General features: G+C 41.4%; 1 protein-coding gene across 2 annotated transcripts in view; it reads right to left on the reverse strand.

The window, feature by feature from the left end:
* Window positions 1–17,944, reverse strand: part of PRKCB (protein kinase C beta) — a gene marked incomplete at both ends in the record, with an annotated part of 311,977 nt that overhangs the window by 180,227 nt on the left and 113,806 nt on the right. For both annotated transcript variants that reach the window (XM_082671427.1, XM_082671426.1), the window contains one exon: window positions 91–173. In XM_082671427.1, the coding sequence (XP_082527553.1) occupies window positions 91–173 (83 nt within the window). The remainder of the gene's footprint in view (window positions 1–90; window positions 174–17,944) is intronic.

A 17,944-nucleotide genomic window follows, 5' to 3' on the forward strand; every position in this document is an offset into this window, starting at 1 on the left:
TCCTGACTTTTCTGTCTCAGTGTACTCACAGATACCCAAAAGGATGCATTGACTGTGGACAGAGAGAGGTGACCGGGGCCCGTTACTTACATCGGAGGCTGGACCCTTGTCAGCACCTGGGCAGGAGAAAGTGACAAACTCATGGCACCGCTTGTGCACGACAAAACAGCAGACTGCAAAAGAGAAAATAAGGGTAGGAGTGGGGGAAAAGGAAAGTGGAGAGTAGGGAAGGAGGGGAAGAGAGGAAGAAATCGTTAAACCTGGACTTCCCGACAAGTAAAGGCTTTATACCAAAATAAACAATGCCTTCAGCTTCTGCACCTTGTCTTTTATTGAAGTCAAACTCTTGGGTACACGGATGTTACAACTTGCAAATTACTTCGCTTGTAATGTTAACTAGGGTTCAAAAGATCACACATGCTCAAAATTACACTTTAGTGAAGATCACTTAAGTTGTATGATCTTCCACTACTTTGGGAACAGAATGTTGTTTTTCAGATCGGGCACCACAGGAAGCTAGCTGTTGGCTTGTGTTTAGGTCCATAACGCTTATGAAGTATGTACATTTAATCACTAGAATCACACTTAGAGAGATGCATAATGTGAAGGGCATGTAGAAAAAGAGTGAGCAGGAACGGCGGACCCACACCTGCATCTCACCCAGGAGCAACCATCAACTAAGTGGAAGAAACAGGCTACATGTTTACATTGTTACTTTAGCAGTTTGAAACCAAATGTGTACATACATATGTTTGAATTTGTATGCGTTAAACGCTCCACTATTTGGGGACTATATTACTTAGGGGGAGGGACAATTAGAGAATACATACAAAATAAAACTATTTTTTGTTGTTGTTCAAATCTATTTTTATAAACTCTAGACTGTGGACTCCTGGAGGATGGGCACCATGCTCAGAATCTTTCTAAAGGACATTCTCAGTAAATGAAAACAGGACAGGAAACCTCAAGGTTACCACTAGTGATATAATGGACCTGGGCAACAATCATCAATGCTGCCAACATCAGAAAAAGACACTACCTGCCTGCTGATGAAAGTGCTATGAAGAATCCTACCACCTGTGAAGTATTCTTGCCAAAATAATCACACCTGAATCAGTTCAAGAATCTTCATCCAACTACCAATTTACCGCAACTACAAGTGACAGACGCATTTTAAATGACACCACAGTGAGAAAAAACAAAATTTTAATACAGAAGAATGTGGTAAGCTACAAGATGTTTTTTCAACAAATAAACTGGAAGAGGAGAGGAGAGCATCTGTCCTCTTCTGGACGATACTGTAGCGACGGCTGCATTTAGAGAATATATAAAACAAAAAGTGAACCCTAGTATAAATAATGGCTTTTAATTAATAACAATGTATCACTATTGGCTCATCAATTGTAACAAATGTACCACACTAATGCAAGATTCTTTACAAGCACTGTACATATATTAATTCATTTAATACTCCTAACGATTCTAAGGCACGCCATTTCATTTTTTTTACATTCTTTTTTGTTAATATTCTTTTCCATTATGGTTTGCCATAGGATATTGAATATAGATGTCTTCATTTTTTTAATTGAGATATAATTGATATAACATTATATTAGTTTCAGGTGTGCAACATAATGATCCTATATATATATACACACACATATATATATATATGACCATAGCAAAATGATCATCACTGTAAGTCAACATCCATCCATCACCAAAAATAGTTATAATTTTTTTCTTGTAATATGATCTTTTATCTACTCTCTTAGCAACTTTCAAATATACACTACAGTACTATTAACTATAATCAACTCTCTATATATTACATCCCCAGAACTTTTTATTTTGACCACTTTCACCCATTTCACTCACTCCCCACCCCCACCTCTGGCAACCACCAATCTGTTCTCTGTATCTACAAGTTCGCTTTTTAGTTTTGGTTTGGTTTGGTTTTTGTTTTAGATTCCAGATATAAGTGAGTTCATATGGTATTTCTCTTTCTCTTTTTGATTTATTTCACTTGCAAATGTTAATAATAGGGGGAACTAGGGTGGAAATGGGGTTGAGGGAGTATACAGAAACTCTGTATTTTCCAATCAATTTTTCTATATGCCTAAAACTGCTCAAAACAACAACAAACAAACAAACAAAAATGGAAAACTGCAAGAGGAAAGTAGCAGGGCAGAGGAGAAACATACATTCAAAGAGATTTAAGAAACATATCAACTAAATGTAATATGTAGACCTCGTTTGGATCCTAATTTAAACAAACTAATAGTTTTTTAAAATTATGAGACAATCAGAAAAGTGGATATATTCACTTTTTGATGGTATGAGAGAATCATTGTTATTGATATTAGGGAATTATAATTTTTGATGTAATAATGGTATTATGATTATTTTTGTTAAAGAATACTTACCTCTAAGAATACATCCTATAATCTTTATGGATAAGATGATTCTATTCAAAATAATTCAGTGTGACATGAAGGAGATAGAAAGGGGAGGGTTATAGATGGGAAAAAAAAATGAGTCTCGACTGGTCATTACTGACCCTGGCTGATGGACACAGAAGGATTCGTTATACTAATCTCTCTACTTTTATGTATATTTTCTGTAATAAAAACATTTTAAATGCTCGTGGTTTAAAACAAGAGTTCCAAAGGGGCCAATTGCTTTCTCCTTTGCTTTCTCCCCTTTCTGTTTTAGTATTTACTGTATTTTATAAATAATATATGCTTTGTCGGAAGACATTTGTGTCAAACAGTGTGTGCTGTGGTGGGGGGGGGGGTCCCTCTCTGTGCCTGTATATCTGTGACTGCTGAGAGAAATACATGAGCAGTGGCCAAAAAATGCCACTGATGGTTATCTCTGGGCAGTAGGACTACAGATTATTTTTACTTACAATCTTACATCTGTATTGTTTGAAATGTTGACAATGAGTATTAATTATATAATCAGGGAAAATAAGCCCACTTTCATTTTGAAACAAAACGAAGAGTCAAAGAAAAACAAAGGTCAGGAAATGAAAAATATGACTGCCCAAACTGGAAACTCAGTGGTTGGGCTGATATAGAATGGAGACAGCTAAAGAGGAACTTAGCACACTGGAGTCTAAATTGAGTGATTTTCCCTGAATTCTGCAAAAAAGCAAGAAAAAATAAAAGAAACGATACAAAACTGTAGGATAGATCCCCAAATTCTAACAACCATATAGAAGGATACTCAGGAAAGAACAGAGAGAACGGTAAAGAATGTGTAATTAAAGAAAATAGAAGGAAGTCCTCTAAAGATTAAGAAGAATTTGAGTCATTAAATTGAAAGAAACTATCAAGTGTCAATAGATGTGAATGAAAAAAACAACTAATGGTGAGGATTTTCAAGGCTCTGAGATCACTGTGAGGACGTGTCCAGCAGTGGCAGGAGGAGAAGAGGAGAAAGATTACTGACAAAGGAACAAAAATAATTTTAACACCAGATTTCTTGTCTGCAACTTTGAATTCTAGAATACAATGGAGCAATGTCTTCAAAGGTTTAGAAAAAGTCATTTGAACCTAAAACCCCATACACAGCCAAACTAGCATTCAAGTGAAAGTACAAAATAAATACATTTCCAGAATATAAGAACTTGGAAAATTTACTTCCCACAAAAGAAGAAATAGAGAATATACACTCCGCAAAACAACAACAAAATGAATGAACGGGGCATAACAAACAGTGGTGAAAGAGAGAACAAAAAGAAGAGCGGGGCGGGGGAAGAGAGACTTAAGTCATAAGAGATGGGGTTGGGAAAAAGACTATAAAATTGCAATATGCTAAGAGTCTTGTCTTATTCCTCAGGAGTTTATAGGTATTGAGAAACCGCATTTAGGACATTATAAGTTTGAATATGTGTGTTAACAATTAGGAATAAAAATACGAATAGAAGTAGTATATATAACTTGCAGACCACTAAAAGAAAAAAATGGACAAAGAAAACTTAATCCAACTACACTTCAAAAGGCCTTCCCATATGACCCAGATTCCTACACATACAATTTTTTTTAACTTTTATATGGCATCATTTGCACTTTAAACTCTTTTATCATCTGTAATGTCTTGGTTATCTTTAATGACATGGGAATCTAATTTGCCATTTTTTCCAAATAGGTAATCAATTGTGCCAGCATCTTTTACTGAATAATTCATCCCCTCTCCACTGATCTCAAATGCCAACTTCATTATATGCTAAATAATTATATACACTGGGGTCTGTCTTTGGGCCTTCTGTTCTGTTCCACTGATCTGTCTTATAATAAAGCAATATGGGATTTAATTATAGTACCTTTATAACATGTTATATCTTGGTTGGGCAAGTCCTCCCTCATTATCCTTATTTTCAACATTTTCTTGGCAGCCACGGAGAGTTCCAAGTGAACTTTAGAATCAGTTTATCAAGCTTTTAAAAATACCGACGGAGGGACTTCCCTGCTGGTGCAGGGGTTAAGAATCCACCTGCCAATGCAGGAGACACAGGTTCGAGCCCTGGTCCGGGAAGATCCCATATGCCACGGAGCAACTAAGCCCGTGTGCCACCACTACTGAGCCTGTGCTCTAGAGCCCGTGAGCCACAACTACAGAGCCCACATGCCACAAATACTGAAGCCCACGCACCTAGAGCCCATGCTCCGCAACAAGAGAAGCCACCGCCAAGAGAAGTCCCTTGCACCACAATGAAGAGTAGCCCCCACTCCCTGCAACTAGAGAAAGCCTGCACGCAGCAACGGAGACCCAACACAGCCATAAATAAATAAACAAACAAATAAATAAACCGATGTAATTTTTATTGGAATTATATTTAGTAAATTTCCCACCCCCAGAAAAAAAAATTTATTGGGACTTTGGTAATTAACACTTTCACAATAATGAGTCTTTCTAGCAGGAATAGGGTGTCCCTTTGTTAAAATTTTATTTTATGTCTCCCAATAAAGTCTTAATTTTCTCTATAGTTCTACAAATTTCTCACTTAGTATTATCTGAGAGGTCCTTTTTCTATGCTATTATGATTTTTGAAATCTTTTGCATTTTGTTTTCCAAGTGGTTATCGTTTACAAATAGGAAAGATATAAACTTTCAGTGTATTTATTTTGTAAGTATTTTTTAAATTTGTAATAGTTTTGGTGGGTTTTCAGTTGCTTCCATTGAGTTTTCCATGTAGAGAATCATATTATCCCCAATAATAACATTTTTCTCTTCTCCTCTCTGATAGATATGCCTCTTTTTTTCCCCTTATATTTCCATGTCAAGAATTTCCAGAACAATGTGGAATAAAAGGGATGACAGCAGACAGTCCTGTCCCATTTGGAGCTTTTACCAGCTTCACCTCTCCCTCACTCTCTCCTCAAACTAACTTTTGGAATTTATATTTTCCTTTGGAATTATCCATAGTGTTCTTCTCAGTGTGTTTCAACTGCATCATCTTATCTGGGATGGTGCTGTGCCCTTTCTCATGCTTTCTTCACATTGTATTGTTAGGGAATCTCTCTTTTTATTTTTTCCAGAGGTTCATCTTCCTTGTTGTCTATTTTATTATTCTTTCATTTTAAAGAAGCAAATCATGGACATATTTCTCAATTCTATTGTTTTTTTCCTACTTGATTAATTGTTAGTTTTACTCTCACTTGTCCTACTTCTTTTATTTGTATTTGTACTTTTATTCCTTATTAGTGGGGAGTATCTGGAGTCAAATGGCCAGGTTTGGATGCATTCATCATTTGTAAACTATAGTACTTGGGCACATTACCTTATCTCCCTGTGCTTCAGTTTTCTCTCTGAAAAATGACGGTGATAATAATAATACCCATATTACAGTGGTGTTGTCAGAATTAAACAAGCTAGTCCATGCTCAGAACTGTGCCTAGCATATCATGAGTATTCAACAAATGTCTGCTGCTTTTTTTCATTATTCTTTTTAAAGCTTCTTGAATTGAGTGTTCAGTTAATTTCTTCCCATTCTTCTTCATTAAAAGTTTCAAGATTTTAAAGCTAAAAACTTTCCTTTCAAGCACAGCTTTGGCTGCATCCTATGTTTTATATTTAGTGCCATCACTGTTTTAAGTTTCTAAGTGGCCTACTACTGTGGTTTTCATTTCTTCCTTAACCCAGAGATGTTTAGGAAAGTTCTCCTCCCCCCGCCCACCATTCACCATTTATAAGCAACTACTTTATTCTAGAACCTTTCTTCAAAATATCCAAAATATCAGTTATGATCTTATTCATCCATACTCTCTTTGAGGGAAGGAGGGGGGCTCATCTCTAGTTTCCTAGGGTCTACCACAATTCCTGGTACATAACTGATATGTAAATAAATGTTTGGTGAATGAATGAACAAAAGAATGAATATCATCAGCCACAGAAAAAGAAGAACGCCCAATCAACTTCATGGTAGCTGTAGCTCCTGGCTGGCTTTCCACATTCTACCACCATAGACAGGGGTAGGAAGACACCAGTCATCAACTAGGTCTCTTTAGGCAGCCTTCCAATTAGCCACACAATAAACAATCCATCCCTACCAAGGTAGACTCAATATGCCAAGGGACTTGGCTATACTCCAGCATACTCTACGGAGAAGCTGGGAACAGGCTGGAAAGTTGATGACCTTCCAGTGCAGGTACTTACCTTATACAACGTGCTTCTGAAAAGTTCTGCAAATCACATTTCCCACTAACTAAAACACTTCACAGAAAAGTAGTAGGGCTGGCTATTTAAAGAAACAAACTAAACCCTTTTGTGATACAAACAAACACCCCCACATTTCTGTTTGGCAAATTCAGGATAAAACTAGCTTTTCTTAAATAAGAGCCAACATTCAATGAGCTGCTGAAACACGTACCAGGTCCTACTTTCAAACAGGTACCTCGTAAGAGCCAAGAATTCCTAGATGCTTCACAGTTTATTCAATAACTCCTTGCTCTGTAGAGGTTAAAAGCCTGCAAGCCTACAGCCCTCTGAATCCAACCCGTAGCCTTGCTTTCTTAGGACTACACAATGCGGTCTCAAACTCAAATGCCTAAGGGACAGATAAGCAATGAAAATGGCTGAGGGTCAGATGGGAGAATGCATGCAGGACCTGTTTAAAAGGGGAAACTGCTACTTGGCTCCAGCAGAGAACGAGATTAAGGTCCCAAGTACTATCGTCCTCCACTCCTCCCGTATTACATGTAAAATCACAAAGGTCACAGGCCTGTAGGTAGAATAACATCTTTCCCCAACCTCACCAAAGATGTCCACGTCCTAATCCCTGGAATTTGTGATTATGTTACTTTACATGGCAAAATAGACTCTGCAGATGTGATTACATTAAGGATCTTGAGAATGGGAATTATACTGGATTATGCTGGTGGGCCCAATTAATTGTAATTACAAGGGTCCTAATTAGAGGGAGGCAGGAGACTCAAGAGTCAGAGAAGGAGGTGTGACTATAAAAGCAGAGGCTGGAGTGATGTCATTGCTGGAAAGGAACACAAGTCAAGGAATGTGGACGGCTTCTAGAAGCTCGAAAAGGCAAGGAACAGATTGTCCCCTAGAGCCTCCAGAAGGAATGAAGCCCTGTAGACATCCTGATTTTAGCCTCATGAGACCCATTTTCAGACTTTTGACCTCCAGAACTATGAGGTAATAAATCTGTGTCATTTCAAGGCATTAAGTTCATGGTAATTTGTTATACCAGCAATAATAAACTGATATACCAGCCAAGGATCAGAAACAGCTCATTGATCCCAGGAGACCTCTCTGGAGTATCTGGCCCCAGAAAGCAATGGGACCCCAACTCTACCTCATACTGCACCCACTCCCAAATGCCCAACTCTAGCCATTATAATTTATTTGTTACATCCAAAGAGAACTAGATGAAGTCATTAAATTTTTATTTTCTCTCTTTGGAGTGGATCCATCTCTTGTACCCTATTCTCACCAGGGCCTAAAATGGAAAACTGACATCTTTGGGAAGCAATCTTTGTCCCCGAATCCATAATTACCTGAGATAGATATCCCAGCACTAGCTACAGATGTCTGTGTTGGGAGAAGAAAGAGAAGGACCCTCAACACTCTCCTCAGCTCTCATCTCTCTGAGGAGGCCTCCAAACAGCCGTTTCTCGAGACAGAAATCCACAATCTGCAAGAGCTACAGGCCAGGCCTCTGGATCAGATGGACCTCAGTTTGAACCCTCATTTTACGAGCCATAAACTGAAGGACATTAGCCCAATTACTATGCCAATACTAACCCAATTACTATTACTATGCCTCTCTGAGCCTCCATCTCCTTCCCCAAAATAGGAATGATAGCAGTACCTACTCTGAGAAGGCTGTTGTGAGCTCAAATGAGACAACACACACAAAGCGCTTGGTGGAAAGAGGCAGTTGAGTTGGAGGCACCAGCATGGCAAGTTTGCTTTGCGATGGCCGGGGAGGACCCCTCTTTCCTCCCAGGTCAAAGCTGACTCACTGGCACGAAATTCTGCCTAGTGTCCAAGATGAGGTGGGGCTCCCCCACATGCTTTCTGGAAACATCTCCATGATCGAAGGCAGAAAGGCCTGGTAACCATCTCCACCTAACACCTTGCCTCACTGACATTCAGAAGAGTGACTCACATGGCCATGGACTTGAGTCTGGAAGAGCTTTCACATCCATTCACCTGAGCCACATCACGGCCCTGTGAGGAAGGTGTTTTGATCCACGTTATAACGACAGGGATGCTGACACTCAAAGAGACATGACTTGCCCAAGGGTGTCCAGCTAGTCGGTGGCAATGCTTGTATTTGAAACTAGGTTTGTCTTTCTCTTGAGCCCACACTCTTAACTCACATGGCGTGGCTGCATTTGTGTTTGTCATTCATCTCACTGTTCCAGAAGAAATCCTCCCCCACTTTCCTCACCCCAGCCATCCAATCAATTGCTAAATCCTACTGATTCTTCCTTCGCAACATCTTTCATACCATATCCTCCTGTATACTCCCCACTGATTCCACCCTAACCACCCTCAGTAACTCAGATGTGGAATTTTGCAATGAAACCTTAACTGGTCTCCCCAGAAATTGATGAGCCAAAGTTTCCATAACCACAGAGGAGATAAGACCACCAATGTTATGTGATTGTCATGATATCTAAATGAGACGTGGTGTACAGATGCACAGCATCAGGGCACAAAGTAAGCTCTCAATGAAGGTTTATTTACTTCCTTCCAGGTTAGAGGTTTACAGTCCAAGTTCTGCAGCCAAGCTGCCCGGACGCTACACCAGGCACCACTATTTGTTAGCTCTGTGACCTGGAATAAGTCCATTGACCTTGCTGTGTCTTGGTTTCCTAGTCTATAAAATAGAAATAATAACAGTGCTTTTCTCATAGAGTTGTTGTGAGGATTAAATGAGGTCATCTTAGTACAGTGTGTGGACACAGTAAGAGCCTAACGTATAGTAAATACTGTCAATATTATTCCTTCCTACTTCCCTCCACCCCCTGCAGCCTACACACTCCTGGAAAATTCATCCTGTGAAAACTCAGCTTGATATTATTTCCCTGCCCCAACACATTCACTGGCTGCCTATCATCTAAAGTTGCACTGTCCAATATGGTAGCCACAGGTGACATGGGGCTATGCCAATTGAAATTAATTAAATGAAATTTAAAATTCAGTTCTTCGTTCACACTAACCACATTTCAAGTGCTTAATAGTCACATGTAGCTAGAAGCTACCACACTGGGCACTCATCGTAGAAAGTATTATTGGACAGCACTGGCCTAAAGAATAAAGTTCAAATACCGCAGGCTGACATCCATCCATCCACATATAGCCAGCGTCTAACTTTACTCTTATCTCCTCTCACTCCATTACCCCACACTCCTGCCAGTCTGGATGACTGTCTCTTTCTACCATAAATATATCACTACCAATAGCCCATCCCATGATGGCCACAAGGAAATTCAAGGCACAGAGCTCAGTTCTCCAGCGAACAGACTGAAGGCCAGATTGGAGTAGAAATGACACATTCCACAGGATAATTCAGCTCAGGAGCCCCATGGGACAGATAATGGTTGGCTCATCCTACCTACTTTATTGCAGGGGTTACAAACTTAAATGCCTACAAAGGCCAGGCCTTGTGACTAAGTGAAGCCAGCCTGGTGTAATACAGCAGGGATGGGTGGATGGGATGAACTAGAGAGCACACGTCCATCCCTGGGATACTCAATTCCATTCAACAGTGGCCCTGTGAGCGCTAGTCCGGTGTTGCCGGATGGGAATTTTTTTAAGCTCTGTGCAGAACATCCAAAAACATCTGAGTCCCACCGGTTTACAAGCTCTGTTTTAGCTGGTCTTCCTGACTCAAATACTTTCACCTTGATTACTTATTATGTCTGAGCTAAAATATCCCCAACCACAGAATGGGGATAAGATCACCTACTTCACATGTAGTTGTGAGGATGAGACCAGATTCACGTGCTTGGCAGGTACCTGCCCCATAACTAATTCTTAATAAAAATATGAATGAGTGCATTAACAATGAATGAATAAATGAATGATTGGACTTTTTTGGTCACCCCCTCACTCAGAAATCACCCACCACGGCTGAGTCAAGAGGAAGGCAGCTGTGGCCGGGGCGGTGGGTGGTACGTGTGCATCTGTGGGCGGCTGGCCCCAGCACAGCCAAGCTGCGTGAGCTCAGAATCATCTCACAGCCCTGCCTGGCCGGCCTTGGGTGTGCAGTGAGGATTTCTTTTTAAAACTATATACCATGCTTATGGCTTAAAATTCAAACATTACAGATGAGCATATGGTTGAGAATCACTGCTCTACTCCATTATTGGAGGGAACTATTTCTTGTCTATCCTTCTAGAGATATTCTCTGCACGTGTGTCAGCACATGTGCGTCTCTACCTATATATGTAGTATAATTCTCTATCTCCTTCTTGTTTTTTATCTATGTTCCTTTTGTTTCAACCATATGATACAATTCTATACCCCTGGTTCTCAGCCCTGGCTGCACACTGAGTCATTTGGACTTTTCAAAACATATCAGGGCTCAAGTCCCACCTCAAGAGATTCTGAGTTATTGGGGGGATGCTGGGAACAGGTGACTCAAATGTTGAAGAGCATTGCTGATCTGCACACTCTACCCATGCTTTTTCCCCAACTAGCACAGCTGGAGGCCCATTCTATCTCAGTATGTAGAGAATAACCTCATCCTGTTTCCATAACTGCATCTTATTCCATCATATGGGGCTACCATTTATTTACCCAGCCTTAAAGGGAATTTGCAAGATTGTGATGATGATGATGATTGCCTCCTGTAAAAGAGGAGGAAGCAGGAACAAACTTCATTTGTTTAGCAACAGCCCAGCGCTACAGAGAGAACTCAAAGCAAAAGCAAGAGCCTTGCAGCGGTCAGCAAATGCAGGAAAGGAATGTTTTCATTTATAGTGTTACCAAATTTATTTAACTGAGCCAGATAAAGCAGTGGAGCCAACGAGAGGTAAAGGACAGGCCTCAGAAGTAAACAAACCCATGAGAAGACAGCTGCCCCACACCACCACCTTCTGCTATACCAACCCTGGGGAGAAGGGCCTGGGCAGGACAGCTGCTGGGAATATCCTGCTTGTCTGGATAACACATGGAGACTGTTCTTGACCCCTTGGCCTCCCCATTTTGATCAGGCCCCAAAGGCGGGGGCAGTAAGACAAAATGCCATGGCCTAAGGGCACCAGCTACATCCCACCCTAGAGCTCTCAGACCAGGAGAAGAGCTGGTCCCGAAACCAAGCGTGGTGAACACGCCCAATCAGCATCCATCCTCTCTGCTTCTATTTGGGGCATCTGATCCCCAGTTCCTGTGAGCTGGCTAAGGATGCCCTCACGCCCAGTTCCCAGGGTGGACATAGGACCCAGGCCACAGTGTGGATTCAGGGATGGGCGTGTGACTCAAGGCGCCCAATGAGAATCAACTTCAGGACTCTTGCTGGAATTTATTAGGAAAGAAGATTTATTTTCCAGCAGTACTGCTAAGCTGGTGGGGAATGAGTCTGCATCTGCCATCTTTATTATCACTAAGGAAAAGCTTTCCTGAGAATGAAGCCAACGAAGAGAAAAGCAGAGCCAACAGGGATCTGATAACCACATATGAGCACCTGGATTCAACCAAGCCTGAAGGGAGAACCCCTTGACTTTTCTGTATAAGTCAACAAATCCCTCCTTGTCTAAAGCAACTTGAATTGGGTTTTTGTTTCCTGAGACCAAAGAACATATGACTAATAAAGCAAAGGTGACAAGTTAGAGGACGGGCAGGGAGGGCCCCTCTTTTCTCCTGTGTTTCATGTGTTCCTGTAAATAGACCTCTTTTCTTTTTTATTTAGGGGCTTGATATTAAGAACATTCAATTCGATCAGTCCGTGTTGGTGGATTGAGGAAAGATGGGATACAGTGTCTCACCCTACCCTTATTCCTGTAAATATCGTAGTCCTATGAGGATGGCTGCACCTAGGAGTTTGCTCAGGTAAGAGAAAATACCAGGAGGTATAAGATTTGACAGGTCTCCTTTACCCACAGGCGCCTGTCACTTGGGCTTCTTTTCAGTAAGTGCCTGTAGGATGGGCACACCCACCTCGCTGATGCAACAGAAATTTATACCATCTGTCTACTACCAGCTCCTACCCTTGCTCATGAAGGAGGGGCCACATAGCCACAAGGCCAAGTCTTTTCTTGACTGTCATGTCAAGAAATAACATGAGTCATACCTGCCAAATTGTGCCTCCAGAGCTAGTGGCTTGAAGCCCAGAGACAAATTCATGTCAATCCCAGTCCCCTAACTCACTCTAAAAAGCAAACAGAGAAACTTAATCCTCCAACAGGCAAAACACTAGCAACAGCTCCGCAAGGAGGGGTGGGCTGTTATGTGAACATTGCAAGTATCACCCAATCAAAGACAGGGCCATAGAGATTACAGTGGGCATCTGTTGGTTTTGCCTGCACAGCATGCATTCTCCATTCTGGTAAGTGGCATGTTGATTTTCCTTTGGGAAACCAGCCTTGCTCCATGATGTGCAGTCTTGGTGGTGCTATCAATCAAGGTGCCCAGCTCTGCCCTGGCCAAGGGGGTGGGGGGTGGGGGCGGCATGTGACCCAAGATCAGCCAATCAAACTCTTGCTTGAATTTGATTCTTGAATCAGTAGTGTTGCCACGTGAAGGTAGCCCGTTAGTTCCTGCCACCTAGATCCAAGAGCCACTGTCCTGGACCCTGTTCCAGGGTCCACTGTTCAGGGTCCATTCTTCTGGACCCTGTTCTTTCTAAGGCCTGGCACTGCGTGAATGTAGAAACCCACACCTTTCCACTTGCTTTTTGAGACACCTACAGTCAATTTTGATTGCTTACAAAGAACCGAACAACTCCGGCCAATTCAAAGACATCTGATATCACCCGCTTCTACAACATCCCTGAGGGCTGGTCACCAAGCTTCTCATTGCACACCTCCAGGACAAGGATTGCTCCACCTCCTAAGAACAACTCTAATACTAGAAAGTTCTTTAGACTGCACGGAACTCAGCCTCCCTGTAACTTCCCGACCCTGCCCTCCGTGGCCCCTTCCCCTTTTCCTGGCTCCTCCTCCTGTTCTCCCTACCCCTTAACCTACTGGAATTCCTTAAAGGTCTGTCCCAGGTGCTGGTCTCTTCCCTGTGGACACTCTCTCGCCAGGCCATCTTGTCAACCTACAGACTTAAAAATCTGTTCATGCTGGTGACTCCCAAATTTGCACCTCTCGGCCAAGAGCTCTCCCCTACTTGCTCAGCACCACGATTTGGATCTCAAACTGAAGTTGCCCCAAACCAAGTCCTTGTTCTTCTGCCTCATTTCTGTTGTTGCTGCTTTTATAAAACAATTTATTAAATATGATAAGATATATACTTTAGAGGAAATGATGGTTACATTCAAAAGGTCTTTGAAAAAATCATGTAGTATCCAATTTTTTAAATTCATAACATTTACATTCCTTCTCCTTCGCCCTGTTATTAGACAAGTTTAAATTCACATAAAGTAACCTGATATCTGTAAAGCTGAAAATTTTCCAAGCATATTGATATATTTTTCTTTACCACAACCTTAGCACAGGTAACGGTGAAGATACATACACAAAAAACGAAGTCCCTTGTTTCCATCCCTACTTTTATTTATGTTTCCCAGACTCTACAAAAAGGGATTTGAATATTCAAATAATAGCATCATAAATCATCAAAGATCATCAAAGGGAAGTAAAAAGGGAATTTTAGGAAAATGCTTGGTGTTTCAACTAATTTAGTCTCCATCTGAATCCACCTTATATTCAGTTCAAACCTGGAAACGAGTGTGTTGAGGAAACAAAGTTGTTATTGTTCTATTTCAGGGACACACTTGTGTTCTTTACATTAGACGTTTGTAGCACCTCACCTCTGAACCCAAACTTAAAGAATTAACTAAAGGTAATAGAGTCAAGGTTTTTCCGGTTTTCAGAGGTTCATCGCTGTTCACAGGAAAAAAATAAGGATTATGTTGACATTAACCCTCTGAATGCAGCATTTGTATTTTTGACAGAGGGGGGAAAATAATCAAGATCTCTGGTGAGAATCTAAATGCTACTTAGTTTAAACTTCTGCCTCACTTCTGATGTTTCCGCTTACTCATCCTGGGAGCCACCCTTGGCTTCTCCCTCACTACTCACTTTCAGTCACCAATTCTGTCACACCTGACCCCAAATTATCACTCAAAACAGCCTACTTCCCTCAGTGCAAAAATAGCCCTTGTCTGTGTTCTCCGAAGCTGTCATCTTGTTTCTCTAATGCCTGTCATCCCTCAGATCTCAGATGAGATGCCATTTCCTCCAGTTCTCCTGACCCACCAGCCTAGGTTTAACCTGCTTATGGTGCAATCCCACTGGCCTGAAACTTTCTAAGCCACTTTATTATTTCCAATCATATAATGGGGATAAAAAGAGTACCTACTCATAGAGTGCTGGGAGATTAAACAGAGCGACATATTAAAAACTTGAACAGAAAAAACAAGCCTCAGTACCTGGCACATAGTAGGTTCATCATAAATATTAGTGACTGCCATTGCCATTGTTGTTATTACTATTAAGAATAACACCCTTCCCTCCCAGACTAACTCCAAGCAGAAGAACCACATGCTGTGTTCACTACCATACTACTACTAGTGCTGGCACATGAAAGAAGTTCAATAATATTTAATTGACTGACTGACTGATAGAGATTTGAAGCCAACGACCGTGTCCCGCCCCAACCCGACCCATCTCCCCTTCTGCAGACTAAACATTTTCATTTCCTCCCAATATATTTGGGATGAAGGATACAACCTCCTCACCATTATGCTAGGTGCCCCGAGGCAAGTAAAGTCATAACAAAAATGCCCTCACGATGGAGACTTTGCACTTGCTTTCTTTTTTATTTGAATAAGTCTGCTGAGGGTAGAAAATCTAAGTACAGAAGAAGAGGAAAAAAAAAAAAACTGGAAGGAAACACATAACACCTGAAATGTTGATGGGGGGAGTGATGTCTGGTTATAAGGACTTTGGGGTCTTGTTCTTCTTTTTATAATTCTTTATTCCTCTAATATTTTAAAATAATAAAGCAAATGTAGAATTTAATAAGCTTCAAGAGGTTGGGGTTTTTTTCACTAGACAAAGAATTAAGCAAACTTTCACTGAAGCTTAAATTATAGTATGGAAATACATTTCAACTGATTTAAGTCCAACACCATGAAGAGAGAAATTATGGTACCCAAATTTCCCCTCCTTTGTCATACATACTAGGACGAATTAGATTACTATTCAATCTATAGTTTTCATTTTTCTGGGCTTTATTCCATACAAATTTGTGCAGTTTTTCAACATTATATAGAAATCTTAAATCTATGAGAAAAAATATATACTATAAAATACACCGTTCTAGATGTACAGTTTGATGTGTTCTGGCAGATGCGTTACACCCGTGTAACCATCCACAATCAAGAGCACATTTGCATCACCCCAAAAGTTCCCTTGCACCGTTTTACAGTCAGATCCGCTCACCCCAGCCCCAGCCTTCAGCAGCCATTGATCTGCTTTCTGTTAGCACAGATTAATGGAAGCACACAGTATGTACTATTCTGTGTCTGCCTTCTTTCACTCAGAATAATGTTTTGATTATTAATGATTAATAATGCAGTTGTCAACATCAGTAGTTAGTTCATTTTCACTGCTGAGTAGTATTCCATTATATAGTTATTCCCAGGTTTGTTTATACATTCATCTGTTGATTGACATTTGAGGATTTTCCCCCCCAGTTTTTGGCTATTATGAATATTCATTTATGTCTTTGTGTGGGCATATAATTTAACTTATCTCGGTACATACCTAATAATGGTATACAGTAATTCTATGTTTAACTGTGTAAGAAACGGCCACTTTTTTCCAAAATGGTTGTAGCATTTTATTTTTTTAGAATGAAAACAATCCAATACATTATTTTTTAATAGGTGTATAGGTCTCTTGGGGTCTCAGCAAGAACTGGGATTCATTCTAGATGTTCAATTAGAAAACACTAGCAACTGTGGAAAACTGTTACCACACCTAGGGCTACAGGTATCATCTAATGAAAAAGAACAACAAGAGCCTAGTGAGAGGTGAAACCAAGGAAGAGGGACCGCTGGCCAGGAGCTGTCACTGCAGAAGGAGGCCAGAGATGGAGGGAGGGAGCAGAGGGTGGAAATAACCCCAAACTCTCTCTCCTCCTGCCCTCTAGTCTCTGGCTGCCACCTCCCATTGGCCCAACTCAAGACAAAAGCCATCAGCAGGGGAGTCCAGGAGATGCAGTCCCCTGGGGTTTACCTCCCCAGACACAGGGCAGGGCAGAGAAGGGTGGAGAATGGTGGCCCTAGAGAAAGGATCTCGTGGAGAGTAGCTAGACACTGTCCTCAGAGGAGGGGAGAAAAAGGGCAAAGATTTGCAATGCGGCCAGAGGTCAACACTCACAAACCAGCGGAACCGTACTATCACTATTGCTACCACTACTACGACTGCAGCAACTACTACTACTACTATTACTGCACCACCAGTAATACTACTAGCAAGAACAACAGCAACTTTATTGAGCGCTTACTATCCCACAAGCACATGCTAAGTGCTTGTAAGGTTATCTTGTGTAACCCTCACAACAACTATAGAAAGCAAGTCTATGACTATCCCCCACTTCACAGAGAGAAAAAGTGAGACTTACGGAGGTTTAGAAAACCTGCCAAGGGACTCCAGAGAGTGGGTGAGCCCTAACCACTACTCCATACTGCCTCCCTCAGAGGAAGGCCTGGAGACTCAGGCCCCAGTGCTCACCCTGTGCAGTGTGCACATGTCACTCTGCACCTGAGTCTCCCCATTTGTGGAAGCAGGTCTACTTATCCTCCCTTTGGGACTATTTGAGCACTTAATACAACAGAGCAGTTCCACAAACATTTTTTGAGTCCCAGGGACCGTGCAACACCATGATCTCTAATCCCATAAGGGCTGCGACAATTCCTTTCAAATGAAGAAACAGTGGTTCAGAAAGATTCCAGGAATCTTAAAGCTACTTGCCCAAGATTAAAGAGCTAGCAAGAGGCAGAGGAGGGACTGGGACTCAGGTCTACCTGTCCCCAAGGTCATTCTCTGCCCTTCAGGGAAGAACAGGAAGGGTAAATAAAATATTACGTTTGTAATAAAATGTACCAACGGTGAGGGTTTGGTGCCTTCACGCTCAGATCCACATGCTGGCCCGCACGCTGTGAGACTCCAGCGTGGGGCTTTGCATCAGCAGCAAAGCTCCAGGGCAGCCAGCGCTGAAGCTATTTCACCTGCAGAACCCTGTGGCCCAGAGTCCAGGAGTTGCCCGGGCAACCACCCACTCACTCAGG

Source organism: Grampus griseus (assembly GCF_964374135.1).
Source record: "Grampus griseus genome assembly, chromosome: 14".
Classification (NCBI taxonomy): domain Eukaryota; kingdom Metazoa; phylum Chordata; class Mammalia; order Artiodactyla; family Delphinidae; genus Grampus; species Grampus griseus.